Source organism: Temnothorax longispinosus, chromosome 2, assembly GCF_030848805.1.
Source record: "Temnothorax longispinosus isolate EJ_2023e chromosome 2, Tlon_JGU_v1, whole genome shotgun sequence".
NCBI lineage: Eukaryota > Metazoa > Arthropoda > Insecta > Hymenoptera > Formicidae > Temnothorax > Temnothorax longispinosus.
Window position 1 is genome coordinate 2,640,628 of NC_092359.1, and position 14,923 is coordinate 2,655,550.

The window sequence follows — 14,923 nt, forward strand, 5'->3', positions numbered from 1 at the left end:
CAGCTATACCAGCTACAAAGAGCGGAATTGACAATTTCTTCTCGGATGTTTCAGGCGTTGTCGCGGCGGCTCGTCCTCGTATCTCAGGAATACGATTTGACTGATTTGAGGCGGGTGACGCGGGTGTCATGCGGCGTACGTACAGCCGGGACAGCCGACGGGATTAGCGTGATCTGCGGTCGTCTGCATACCCGCGTGTCCGCACGGTCCGTGATTCAGGGCACGTCGTCGGCGGACGGCTACGCCTCGCGACTCTCCCGCGCCCGAGATCAGGATGCCGGAACGAATCGAGATCGGTACGTGGAACCCCGGCTCTCACGCCAGCACACGCGAATCTGTGATTATTTACACGACGTGACACAACCTAATAACGGAGCAACGTAAACGCATCGGAGCTGGTTGAGGAAGGAGGGAATAATAAAAATGAAATTATATGCAAATTTTTTGCGAAAACAGGGGCAGGATAATATAACATAATAATTAAAAGAGTAAGTTTGTGTCTATAGATATAAATGTGCCATATAACTTCCTCTAGAATTAAAAGCATCTTTAAACTTATAATGTGAGGGAGCAGCCTCCAGATTGTGTCTGGAGCTGGCTGAGGGGATAAAAACGCTCAGAATGATGTAAAACTTTATAGCAAACAAGGGAGAATAATCTGAATTAATTAAGGACTAAATGTATCTAAATTAACATGCTGAATGACTTATTTCTTGAGTCAGAGGCACTTGCAGTAAAAAAAGTGTATAATTCATCAAGTGTGAATATGTTATTGAATTCTACAAATATTCTTATAAACATTTAAAATTGTTCTTCAGCGATATCAGAGTTTTAGAGTCATCAGGTATAATAATGCAAAGGATAAATCCATGCAATAAATATATGACTTATATCAGGCAACTTATCATGTTAAGACTGAAACAATATATACGTTAATAAATTACTTTTTTTTTTCACTCGAATATTTCACTTGTGAATCCTTTTCCTCGGGCTCAGCGTTGAGGATCACGAGAAGACGTTTACAAGAACATAAAAACTTTATTGTGGTCCATAATATCAGGTATAGCGATTACATTTACGGAAAATATCTGGATGTACCGCTAGTAAGGATCACGAGGATATTAGGCGCATAATCCCAGTAAGCAAACTGTCCGCAAATTGGCAAAATCAAAAATCAAAGATTGTTAGCAAATTGGTATCAACTGTGTCTTTATTAAGCTCGTGTTTCACCGACAAAAAGTTTGCTAGATTTCTGCCATCAAATTTTATTAACAAATTTCGTTACATTTCTGTTGATATTTTCCCAATAGCACTATATATGTTAGATCATGCATCAAATCTGGAGCTTTGCCAAAAATTTGTAGCAGACACTTTGCAGAATTTGTTCTCGACGGATTTGGCTGTTCGAGATTTTGCCTTTTCGATTTCAGTAATATACCTCTTTCCTTTCTGATCGAGACGACAATATTATGCAAGTCAGTCTAACTCACCCGCGACAATCTCTACTCTCGCGATCCATAACGGAAAAGTACAGAAAACGTCGACACTGGACGGACTATACACTTCCGCGTTACGGGGCTGACGAACGAAATACCTAGCAAGTCGATTTAAAATAGTAACATAATTTTACAAAATGCTACATTTATTTACTCGCTAAAATGCTACATGTATTTACAGAATGGTATAATCTCGATGAACAATAGTACGCGCGGATATCGTCCGCGCACATTCGCCGTAAATGCTGCAAAACTGAATTGACTCAAAGCACACTGCTGTTAAATGTTCTCGAACTTGAGAGATTAGGCTTAAGTTTCCAGCCGGAAGAGCCAGGAAGAGTCGTGACGCGTTTTCTAATCGTCCGTTTGTCTAACTCGATCACTCCCCTTCCGCATAATCTCCGGAGAAAGCGCAAGAATTAGGAGACCAATTATACTTTCTGACACGAGTACTGCACTACTTTATTAACAACAGTATACTCTCCTTTGCTTAATTATCGAAGGGGGGGCAAAGGCCCGTATTTACATGACTTATTTGGAGTCGCAATTAAATCTGTTTCTGAATATTATGCAGCGCAAGAAAAAATTGCATACATTGCGGAATTAAACGGAGTTAAAATCGTATACTTGGCTCCGACGTTGAGAGAAATGCAAGACCGAGGTCCGAGATATTCAGTAGTGCATCGGACTATATTATGCGAAACATTACTTTCTCTAAACGTTTAACGAAGAAATATATATAGGTATCGCTTATTAAGAAATAAATACGGTAAGAACACAAAAGTATGTCGGGATAGTAACAAGCGCGTGCAATTGCTCAGACACGGGAGCAAAACGTTCTAATTTCGAGGGGATCCAAGCACTTGGAGGCTGTCCGAGTAGACGTCGTCGTGTCGATTTCGGTTAACGAAGTTTTCTTTCCATCTATAAATCTATATATTACAGGTAGAAATTACAGCCTGGAAAGAGGCAGCGAATCGTTAACCGGAGTCACTGGCGGTGACTCCAGTGACTCGCTGGACCCGAAATGCCGGTTTCGTGCGTCGTATACGCAACGACCGACCGATGTATCAGTCTATATCACAGAAACGGAACTCTCCATTTCGCTCGCAGTCTTCTTCTCGTCGCCGTCGTTGCCGTCGTCGTGATCACCGCCGTCGCGGCGACTGCGGTCGTCGACCTGTTCGTCGGAGACTAGAGACGTGTCCTTCGATAGGATCAAGGAGTCCTCGCCGATAGGCGCGGCGGCCTCGACTAGATTCTCGACGGACGCCGCCGTCGTCGGTCGTTCCTCGTGGCAGAAGCTTCTACGCAGGGACTGCTGTGTTCTCACGGTGCCCCTGCGTATGCTACTACGCAACAGATTCGCTACGTCGGCGGCCGTCAGGTTCGGGCCGGACAGGGTGTGCGGCGCGGTGATGTTCGCGCACGACCGGCGACCGCGGTCGATCGTCGAGTGAGTGCGCTCGATCGTGCGCGATCTTCCCGCGATGCTGATCCTGCTGGCGCGGTCGATGGTGTTCGGCCGATGACGGCGTTCGATCACCGAAGTGTCCACGTTGTGTCGGCTACCGCCGGTGTTCGTCACATCTGGCCGCGGCTCCGACAACACGTGGATCGCGACGTGATCGCGCGACATCGGCGTGCCGCTCTGGTTCATCTCCACCAGGACGGTCGCGTAGTCCGGCGGTGGCGGCTGCAACGCCGGCCTCTGCCGCGGCGCGCTGCTCTCTCCCAACACGTTCGCGATCCTCCGCACGCTCCGCCGGAAGCTCTGCCGCAGCATCTTCGCGATCCGCGCCCCGGTCGCCGTGGTGTAGCTCGGTGGGGGTGTGTACTTCGGCGGCGGATCCTCGAAAGGTATCTCCGTGGTCGCGGCGGGTAAGATCCCGTTCCCGTGCAAGCTGGTGCCGGTGTCGTTTCCAATTTGGGTCTGCGCGTCGCGGGGATCCTCCGGTTCCAGTGGTGGCCGATAGAGCAGCTGAATTCTCTGCAAAAATAAAACAGATTGTTCCATTGAGAATAAATGAACAAAAAGAAAATAAAACAAATTGTTCCGTTATTAAAGATCAACACAGATCGCGAAGTAAGCAAGTCGTTGCAACACTTGTACAATATTAACGCAGAAAGAAATTAGTCAGAACTTACGCCATTACATTGTTCACAGTGATTTATCGTTACTTCCACCTGTCCGTTCTATCGTCAGCAAGAACAGAAAGTGTGAAAGATATGTTAGTCAATTAGTAGAGTGCTGGTAGCATACAATTATATACATTATACAAGGTATCTAGTAATAACCGTATCGCCTCTCGTGGGTAGGCAGAATGGGTTAAACTGAATAGAAAAAAACCTTGTAGATTTTTATCGCAAAACAATAGAAGACTATTTCTATTAAGTTTAACTCGCTCTACCTGCTCACGAAAGGTGATATGATTATTACCAGGTACCTTGTACGATAAAACAATTATGCTAATAGACAATTATAGAAAAAGCACTTAATGTATGTAAAAAAAAACCCAATAATCGCGAGCTTTACCTTTGCCGTTCGCGATAACATCCTTGTTGATGATTATTTTGAAGCAACAGAGTTGCTTTTACAATTTTTGTCAATTGCGCGCGAGTTCATTATTTTCCAGCGATGGTAATAAAATATTTGAGGTTTATGTGGCGAGCGAGAATACTTACATCAAATATATCGGGTAGTCCGCTATTCAGGTATCGACACGTCTGTATGACAGCCACTGCCGGTATTATGAGTATCGGCGTCAGCTGAATCGCCGCCCCGAGTTGCCTTGCCCACACAGCCCAGTAATCTTTGCCCGTGCGACGATAAGAGTACAGTTCCCGGAAGTCGCTGCTCTTGAATATTGTGATACTCAGAACCTAAAGAGTACAATAACGATGACACGTGCGTGATTGCGACCCGATAACTTTGTTGCGTCTAAAAGAAATTGTTTTACCATCAAAGTGACGGGAAGAATGACGTTCCACGTGAAGGAGAGAAGAGGACCGGCCCAGTACCTGAGGCATCGCCCGGTCGGTGGGAATAACTCGGCGACGACCGCCTCGCCGGTGTGCGGACGTCCGCGAACCGCGAACACGGCGGCGATTTGCATTAGATACAAAACAATTATCCACCATGCCCCACCGACGGTGTAATCAAGATAGTACACGACATAAATACCCAACTGCGAACATATACAATAATATATAATGAAGATAAAATCTTTCATTAGTAGTAGAGTAGTACTTTCATTAGAATTATTACGAGAATATGTTTAAGAATAAAAGCGTTTTTAAGTTATCTAATTGCGAGATGGGAATTACGTAATAATTCCTACATTTTTTAATAATAATAAATATAATAAATATATTCCCATTAAAGTGATTACCATTTATTGTCATTATTACTACCGTTAGAAGTACGAGGTAACAGTTTATTAAATGTAACGGTTGATTAAGCTACTAATGACATTGTCGAAACACTTGTTCTTATATCCTTCACTTGTATATCCAAAAATATAACGTTGTTCTTGGTATAACCGGAGTATCTGCTCAGTGTGGTATAGGGAATAAACATGTACAGCCCAGATTCCTTATCAGGGTCTGAGTCATCCTTATCTCGGCCCACGGTCTTCACGATCTTTCTAAGATCGTTCGCGGGATTGTCCTGGTCTCGTAGGATCACGGCGGCTCTGAGAACGCAGGGCCAGTCCAGCAATGGATCCCACTTTCCATTCTCTACGCGCAAACATCCGATAATGTGACGATCCTTCCACTGCCCTTTGCCGTTTAGAAACAATTCCATTCTCAGGGTGTAACCGTATTCCTTGTTGTAAAATATCGGACTGTAGAGTGCACGATCACTCTCCTTCGCCTCGCTCATCTTTTCTTTGTAACGATCGATTCGCCATATAATACGGCCATTCGTCGAGGCATTGTCTGCCCCTTCGCAGGAACACGAGCTCAACGACGGTTCCGGTCTACAATTCTCCACGATTAGCTCTTCGATATATTTCAGATTCTCCTTCATTTGAAACTTCAGACCTTTTATTTCCGACTTTCGCTTGGCCACGCTCTCGGAATGCTTATGGATTTCTTCCGACAAACTGTTCACTTTCTCTGATAAAGTATCATGTTTGGACGTTAATTCCTTTGTGTTCTTACATCTCATTTCCAATTCCAGTTTCAAGTCGTGGACACGTTGCGAATGTTCCTGCCATATATCGCTCGCGCGTATGCTCTCCTTAGCTACGAACGTCTTCAGGTCTTTTAATTCCTGGTCCCAATCGTTTGGAGTGCACACGTGTTTACTTTGATCGTCAGCCAATTCTCCCTCCAACAATTTCAGCTGCTCGGAGATTTGTCGTAAGTTTACGGTAGTGCAATGTTGCATCTCATCGGTGATCATCTCCAGATTATTCAACCTTCGATTCAGCGCTGCGTGGTTATTGCGAGATTCTTCGACCGCTTCCTCGACATTCAACTGCAACGCGACGAAAGATTCCTGCTGAGAATGCAGTAAGCTCAAGTTTCTAGAGAGATCATCCTGCAAACGTATCCGCTCCTTTTCCCCCTGGTCGATAGCTAAACGCAATAACGTCAATATCGAGAAAACCTTTTCTTTCCACACCGAATCTTGAATGTCCTTTATTTGGTTGTTTCTCATCGACGTTTTCGTGTCGCACATTTTCTCATGTACCTCCAGGTTTCTGCGTGGAACGTAAACCCCGCATTTGTGAGGACATTCCTCCAAGACCGCCGCGCAATGCGTTATATGCTCCGTTAAATATTTCTCTTCCAAAAATTCATTGCAAAAATAGCAAGGCACGCTACGGCGCACTACCGAGTGAACGTTATTACTCATCTTCCGTTTTAATACGAACGCGCTTGTGATACTAATGCCGGTGCGAACTAAAATAAAGTGCTGATAACAATTCTCTGGAATGAAAGATTGCGCGCTCTATCTGATAAGAGTATCCGAAGACAGAGATAATATGACAGATATACCCAGGTTACACAGCTATATCATGGGCGTATCGCGTTAATATACTACGTAAATTAAAATGCGGTATCTCCGTGTGTGACACATATAATTAATAATGTAAATATTTGCGTGTTATTATGTTCGAACATAATCGCATTTTCTATCGAGTAATATCTTTAAATAAGTAAAATGTAACTTTATCGACAATTTGTCATCTCCGATTTATTGAATTATAAAGAATTCCACTGTACCTCCGTAGCCATGGGTAATCCAAGTATGTATGCACAAGCACAGCTAAAAAACGTGATTGTGGTCTCCCAGAGCTTCATCATTTTTGTATTGATCGCCATTATACCGGTTATTACACAATGCCAGATCGCCAACTAAAATATTAACAAAACTTTTAAGTATTTTCGATTATGTATTCATCACTAACAATAAGATGTCGACATTTGTTGATCGCATATTCATAGGATCTTGTCCGTAGTACCCTTTCGTCGAGTGCGAGGTAAAACATATGTACCTGTTGTGCGATCCCAAATAAGATGAGGATGAAGTAAAACAGAACCGCCCAGAACGGCGACACCTGTTCGGCGCCTAACAATGCCAGCGTCGAGGGCACCAATTCAGTGGCTAGCCGTAACACCTGGTATCCGGACTCGGTACTCGTGTCCGCGCCAGGTCGTATTACACGTTGGCCAAGAAGAAATGATGCGTGAGACATGAATCTCTCCGGCGTGCTGCTGTATCCTGACGGTGCTGGTTGGCTGACAAGCCTCATAAACGTATACCCTGATATTCTCTCTGTAAAATCATGCGAGAATGATAACTTGGGCGAATAACGTGAACGTTTTTGATTGTTCGAGGTAATACAAAACGGATGTGTTTACCGAAAGAACTAGTAGTATAGACGTAACCGTGATGCCTGAGGATTTGTACGCAGGTATTCGCTAAGAAAGCCCCGAGAAGGAGAACCACAAACGTCAGGATTACAACGAGGCTCGTGTCCCGCTGTAGGAGATGCTTGTGCTTGTTGTGAGCCGCTATCTGAAATTGGCAGTATTCCAATGAGCCGCTACCGATCGTCACGTTTAAGTGTTACGACTAATCGAAGAATAATCATAGGAGAAAGTAAGTTGCGTTTGTTAAATAATCATCGTACGATTGTAGGTGATGATACCTGCATAGCGGCCGCACCGAGTAAACCCCACGTGAGGAAGACCTCGTTCGAGGCAGCCACCCATGACTTCCCATTAATAAAGAATTCGCTCCAGACGGTGGCGGGAAAAAGTTGGTGTATCGAGCCCGGCGGGGTGAGTCCAAGCAGTTTTGTGCAAAGAATTAATGTGCCAAACACGGGCACTAGTGTGAAAACGTATACAACTTTTCCGTAAGATCTCAGTCCTAAATTAAAACAGAAGTGAAAATTAAATCTTTTGTGATACACATTGAACGAACGCGCATATCATGTAAAGTATACAGTGACAAAATTTTTCTCTGTTTACGTATCATACATGAATATATATTTCAACATTTTCCAACAATTTGACCTTTCAATACTCCTTCATTTTCTTGTAAAAATCGATGCGAAAAAAGGGCTAACAAGAGAAATTTTTGTAAAATTCATATCTTTTTTGTTTTAAAAAAGAAAATTTACCTTTACTCAGTGAAACAAATACGATCATCCACACGACGGCCAGATTGAAGGCCACTTGGAACTTCAACGTGACGACACCAGGATTAGCCTCATTCAAGTGATGTCTTTGCAATACAGCACCGCTAAAGTAATCCGGAACAGTCTCGTATAATTTGTACGAAGCGGTGGTGTTGTACGTGGGACGGCTGTCGTCTCGATAGAGAAGAAACGGCTCCGCCCATCGATACCTGTCCTGCTTCGTTATGAACGAATCTCTGCAATCAATATACCACGCATTTTGTCCTACTTGATCAACATGGCATGGCATTATTTTGATATCGCATCGTAGGCGATGGAGGAGAGTCTAGAGACTCGAGAGAGCTATTGAGATCATCGCGACGAGATTGCACAAATATGACGTGTGATATACATTAATCTGGCGTTGTATCTAGGCCTGCGATGTTCCTTCTTGACCTACTAAACTTAGAATATACAAGTCTAAATACGAATTTATCCGTTAAAATTTCATCAGAATTTAGGATGATACCGACCAAATCTCGATTAACTTATCAAAAGTAATATCCTCAATATTTTATTCTAACATGATTGCGGATTTAAAAACAGTGTAAATATGAATGTAAAATAGAATAGATAAAGTAGATAATTTATATGAATATAAGCAATGTTTATACGAATTAACACGTATATTAACGCATTGTATGTCGAATCAATATAAATCAACTGACACGTGGTGATTTGCGCTCTTTAATTTCGTCAAAAATCGCTTTCCTGACGAATTGACACGAATAGTTAACAACGAACGCGAACTCGACGAACATGCCTGTTCACACTATTTGCGAATTTCATACGAATCTCGAACCACGAGTAGGAGAGCGCATAGTCTGACGCTAGCTTTAAGCATCAGATTATTTGCGGTTCGCAATTCGTGTGTAGATATACGCAAATAGCGTGAAGAGAAAATTCGTTAAATTTGCATTCGTGATTCGTCATTCAATTTGCTGATTTGCAGAGCGGTTTTTCGACGAATTCGAAGGACGCGAATCACCACGAATCAGTATATTCGTGTTGAATCATATAAACAACAGTGTGAAAGCGAATAACGAATTTTCTACAAATTATCACGAATCGTGAATAGCGCATAGTTTAGTGTCAACTTTAAAGATACGTTACGAGGTGTACTTTTACATAATAAATCTACCTGAAGTACACGAACATCCACGACACGCCGACTATGCTGTAAATACCGATGAAGGCCTGCGCGGTGAGCAGAGCTATCCCGACGCCCTGAAAAAGCGGCGATATTCTCCACATGTCCACGGAACCGGCCGCCAATCTTTGTCCGAGACATACTTGTAGCGTCAACAGCGGGATGCCCAGGACGAGGGATAAGATCAGGAATTGTACAATGAAGTTCGCTGTAAAAAGAAAAAGGGTAAAGAATAAGAGATTAAAAGGAGCGTCCGCAAATAACAAAGTAAAGAAGAATTCCTTGAGAGACGATTGAGGGACGAAGGAAAACGTCTCACGATCGCTTGCCATTGAGGGAACCGTCGCGCTGTACATAGAGCGTGGGTAACCGACCGTTTCTTCGCTGTGTAGATCGATCATTATTCTCGCAAATAGCCGCGGAACTAATTATCGACATTACGAGGGGGGGAGAGAGGCACGCCGCGGTATGAATTATTATCAACGGCGCGGCAATTTCGTCGGTCCGCTGCCCGTTCCGGAAGGCTTAGCGTTGGCGCCGCACAACAACGTCGCGGTCGCCGAGAATCTGCAATTTCGCGGGACTTGAGAGCCGCATACGGTGCCCTGATAAATTTGATCGCCATTCGACCGCGGCGTATAAATTTCGCCAGTCACGAATAAAATATGGAACTTGCGTTTTTCTTTTGCCTGCTGAGAACGTCGAAATTCGATCTCATTGAAACCAGACCGGTCTCGATTTCTCCCTGAGAACGTTCCATTCCGCGAAAATTACTGCGCGTCAAAGATTCCCTCTGTCCATCATCTCGCGCACGACTTGCGTCGTGAACTTGAGCCAGAACATTTTGACGGAGTCCAGACGTGACGCGTTTGCGGCATTCTTGCGGCCGGGCGCTCACCTCCAAACTGCACGCTGAGAATTGCGAATCTGCTGATGTTGAAGAGTCCCAGAGTGCAGCCGAGGCACGCGAGGGTCGAGCTGAGGGCGTGAGGCCATTTCCCCAGAGGATTCTCGTCCTCGTCGTCATCCTCGCCCCTGTCGTTATGCCTGTCGACGTCCCTTTGTCTCTCGCATACCCTGGAATCGATACCACGAGAATGCACGATTATTAGGAGTAATTAATGTAAATCCTGCCATTATTAGTATGTAAACCCTACCAACAAATAAACCTTAATATAATCAATAACACAAATATTTACATCGTTAAACCTCGATATAGTTAATAAAATAAACTGTGGATTCTGTATCGAGATATGTATACCTATTCTTGATTTATTTTAAAAAGCGTCTAATTTATTTCACAATAGAAGAAATTATATGAGAGCAAATTGATGTGTTAACTGCTGAATATGAGTTAATTCATAGTTGGCGATCTGTAGATGGGCGCCAGCTATTCGTCGATTTAATTTTTTGAAAGGAGAAATACAAATTTATAAGTTTTGATGAAAAGAAAAAACACAATTAAGTAGCACACTGAAATTATATGCTCATATAAAAACGGCATCGGGGGGGATAAAAATTGTACAGTCTACCTAATTGTAAGTCAACGTGTTAATAAACTTTAATAATTAATAAAATAAATCTTAAATTTTGTATCAATATCTATAAACCGAATCTATATTATAAACCGAAGACTCTCGGTGATTTCTACGAAGTATTCTCAGTTTATTTAAAAGAAGCGTCCAATTATTTTCTAACTCTATATCTGAAGGAAGGAAGTGTGCGAAAGATTAATGTGCAGATTAATCTCCAATTGACGCAACAAATCTCATTTACGTCGTAAAACTAGCATTAGCGTATATTGCGCGACGTCTCGATTTCCGATCCGTAATCGAGATGATGCTGTGGCTCCCGAGGCCACGTTAGTTCGCGCTAAAACTAGGTCGAGCGCAATTTTATCGCGTGCTGCTGTCTTGAAAGGATGTTATCGCCGTCTTACCGTAAACCTGTCCGTTTGATCCTACAGAGACGGATGTAGACCCAGCGAAACGTTCACATCCTACGCAGAAGACAGCGCGTTGTTCGCGCTAAAATTAGCGAGGAGCGAGAGAGATCTTTGTATACCGGTCTAATCGCTGTAACGAGTAATCGAGGCGGTAGGGACCCTCGTAAATCCAATAAGGCGATCGCCGATGATACACGAGGAGAATCAACAGTGAATTATGACCCGCGGGCTCTATCGTGTATACTTAACGTGATTATACCAACGGGGTTTAAATCACGCACGACGCGGCCGGACACACCCGGTAGATCTCGCGGTAATGCCGATAATAGATCGACTGTCAGATCGGTACCGTTATCGCGGGAGAGATGGAGAGGCAAAATAGGAGAGATGGAGCATATCGAGGATCGTTGCGCGTCAAAGCGGAGATTTCTGCACTCGAGAAGCCTCGCAAAGTTTCGTTGGTGCGTCATCGGGCCGTCTCAAAGTACCTCAGACCGACTCGCGTGCGTTATTTATTGAATAAACGTCGAACAAATCTTTTCGCGTGTACACTTGAACGTTTGTTTTTCTGTCTTTTTACAAGAAAGATCATTATAGAGAGAAACGTTCGTAGAATCACATCTAAATGAAAACTGCAACGTTGTGAAAATGTCCACGTGTAATCTTCATTTAATATAATTCTATTATTTTTATTTGTAATTATAAAATTCTTCTGGGATTACAATCCGTGTAAAGATTTTCATCGGTTTAAGTATGAAAATATCGAGTTGACGCAGCCAAAATGTAGATCTTGAAAAGTGAAAAGTCCATTTTTTAAATAATGTAATGTATATAATGTAGTCAAGGCATTTTGAATTAACACGCGGTTTTCGGTGGTTTAAACTTTAAATTTCTTGTTCATGAAAGTCATGGTCTTTACTTTGGACAGACTGGCCGAATAGCCTGTTTTGTGTAACGCTTCTCTAGTATGAAATTTGTTGGACCATTGTTGAGCTGCGCGCTCATTAACGCTATTCTCCCGAAACACGATGCGTACGTTAGCTTGGACGAGAATGCAGCAGAATGCCCAAGTTTGAATTTATAATTGTCTGGATGTCTAGATTTTCCATGTTTCACTTCCGAATATATTTATTAATAAGATAATGAACGCGATCATTATAGTTTATATCGATTTTAACTTAGGAGATGATGGAGGAATACGCAATGTCTATACCTCCTGGCTTACAATTTAATCAAACTATCCCTTCTCGTAAATAATAAAATCCGCTATTTAGACCAATTCAATAACAGTTACGAAGAATGAACTTTCCTCATCCTCGCGCTGAACGTTCTGTCTTAATGATCGGCGTTATTCATCGCCGTCTCGTAGTAAATTATTTAACGATACACGAATCGACGTCGTGGTAATTTGTTAAGCATTGCCATCAAGCACGAATAATTTTGAAATTTTTTATCGTCGATCGACCGCCCACGTACTGATACTCGAGAAATAAGAGTGGGAATCACGCGTCGCTAACTGCATGGTACGAGTATCGCGAATTCATGCGAATTGCTTGCCAGAGGTATGATGCCTGGCCAATAAAAAACGTACGGCCCGCATTAATAGCTGTATTAACAGTTTACGTAACACAGATAATAGAGTACGCTCTTATCGATCAATTATACCGCGAGCTATACTATTAAACTAAATATATGCCACATTGTTATCTTGAAGATTCAATATAAATTGCATATTTCCATGTTAAACAGTCGATGAATAATACATCTTTATTAAATTATTAAATTGTTTATGTTTTTGACGATTACTGATTAGATATAAGCCGCTAAGTACAATGTTGGTTCAACATTTTTTCAACTTGAGATCTACGATTGCCTTTAACTGCACAAAATTAATATTTTAACGCGGACGTTGTCTTTATTATGGACAGTTAACTCTGACATATCTTTACGAGCGTTATTCGAGCAGTATTCTGGGAAAGCCCTTAAAGATCGCGATCGCGTCGGCACGGGAGCGTTATCGGCTCGGCATCGTCGACACGATATACGGCACAGAATACTGAGCAGTCCCTTTTTTTTTAAATTGACGTCACGGATATTTCGGGGAGCACGAAACGTCGGTCCGAAGGTCGTTAAAAATCGAGGAGGTGACAAAGGGTGGACGGGTTCGGAGGGGAGATCGATACGGCAATCGCCGTGGTCACCGCTAATGACCGCGAACCCTGTACGGCCCCTTAACCGATGCCGCTCGCGATTAGGCGCACGCGAGCCGCCACACTCTTGACACGATAACCACACGGTCTCCTTTCCTCGTTCTCTTCCGCTCGCTCGCTCGGTCGCTCCGAGCGCGCCAACTCAGCTCGGATCTGTGTGTCCGATTTCGCGTAGGTCAGTCCGGTCGATCGAGGCTGGCCACTTCGATAAAAATATCCCGCGAAACAGTTAAACCGGTAAATCGCGGGACGGCCGGTGTCTCGACCCGATTACTCAACAATAAAACGCAAATCGAGCGCCAGTCAAATGCCGAAAACGATCTTATGAAATGCGATTTGTATGTCATTGAAATCACCGATTATTGATTCTCATGAGAATTAATAAAATCTGAATATGCAAAATGGATTTGTAAAATTCACCGCAAACAACGGCGAGGTCGCAAAGGCATTTTGCTTGTAATGCAATTTAATTTTAATTTTACTTTTGATCTTTGTTTGCTCGCTCTTGCGCCAATCTGGAAAGTGATGAGTCTCACTTGACAAAACGACTCAAAGATTTCGCGCCACACAGACTTGTTTACTTAGAGGACACTTTTCCTGTTAGAAAAAGTTTATCGATTCGTTCGGCAAAATAGCTGTATTGATCGCTCACTTGCAAGTCTTTGACAAAATCCATAAAATCTGTCAAGGCGAGCGCGTCGTATTAGGAGTCTAGGTGATTTCAATGACATTGTCTAGCAAGGCTGAAACACATATGCAGAGAACGAATTGATCCTTGATTAATTAGAAACGTTGTTTAGTATTCGCATTCCACGGCGAGACAGTCCGTTTGATTATATTACAAATTTTCATTAAAATACCATTATACCTTTCATTATAGATCGAAGAGCTTCCGAGGGAGCTCCAAAGGCCTTCGTGAAGTATATAAAGGTGTTTTGTTAGTTTCTCTATTATTTTATATTTATATCGCTATTATATGTAAAAAAAATGCGAGATAAGTATCTATACCTTTCATTTATTTAATTAAACTATCTTATACGCACCTATGTGCATATATAGCCATATACATATATACACACATACACACTCGTCTGATGCATTGTCTAATAATTGTTGTACATAACATTTTTCTTTAAAATAAAATTGTGTTCTATCATATTCAACAGCTCTATCTACATACTATCAAGAATAAAGCACATGTTTATAAGAACTTATTTTCTTTTAATCTTAATAACTACTATTATCTTTGAGAAATATTTCCATTTCTTCTTGAATCATTCTGGATATGTACATATGCTCATATAATTGAGCGCTTTAAATGCTCCTGTTATTTTATGAATCTCAGGCGTGGGTTTCAAGAATAAACGCACAGCTATATACGCACGATCTCGCGAGGTTCCATGAAAAAAATCGCATCGCGA

At 42.5% G+C, this 14,923-nt stretch overlaps 2 protein-coding genes across 4 annotated transcripts in view; both read right to left on the bottom strand.

The window, feature by feature from the left end:
• Positions 1–1,018: 1,018 nt before the first annotated feature.
• LOC139808501 (uncharacterized) overlaps positions 1,019–14,923 on the bottom strand; it is a 56,125-nt gene continuing 42,220 nt past the window's right edge. For 2 of the 3 annotated variants that reach the window (XM_071770555.1, XM_071770553.1), the window contains exons 4-14: positions 10,246–10,424; positions 9,339–9,555; positions 8,141–8,394; positions 7,664–7,887; positions 7,374–7,530; positions 7,007–7,287; positions 6,735–6,866; positions 4,457–4,684; positions 4,182–4,379; positions 3,645–3,692; positions 1,019–3,486 (exon numbers count right to left, since the gene is read on the bottom strand). In XM_071770555.1, the coding sequence (XP_071626656.1) occupies positions 2,572–3,486; positions 3,645–3,692; positions 4,182–4,379; positions 4,457–4,684; positions 6,735–6,866; positions 7,007–7,287; positions 7,374–7,530; positions 7,664–7,887; positions 8,141–8,394; positions 9,339–9,555; positions 10,246–10,424 (2,833 nt within the window). In that variant the 3' untranslated portion in view covers positions 1,019–2,571. The remainder of the gene's footprint in view (positions 3,487–3,644; positions 3,693–4,181; positions 4,380–4,456; positions 4,685–6,734; positions 6,867–7,006; positions 7,288–7,373; positions 7,531–7,663; positions 7,888–8,140; positions 8,395–9,338; positions 9,556–10,245; positions 10,425–14,923) is intronic. The other variant, XM_071770554.1, reaches the window with a different exon arrangement.
• On the bottom strand, positions 4,769–6,723 carry LOC139808506 (uncharacterized). The gene has a single exon (XM_071770561.1). It carries the CDS (start codon positions 6,361–6,363, stop codon positions 4,954–4,956), a length of 1,410 nt encoding a protein of 469 aa, XP_071626662.1. The 5' UTR covers positions 6,364–6,723; the 3' UTR covers positions 4,769–4,953.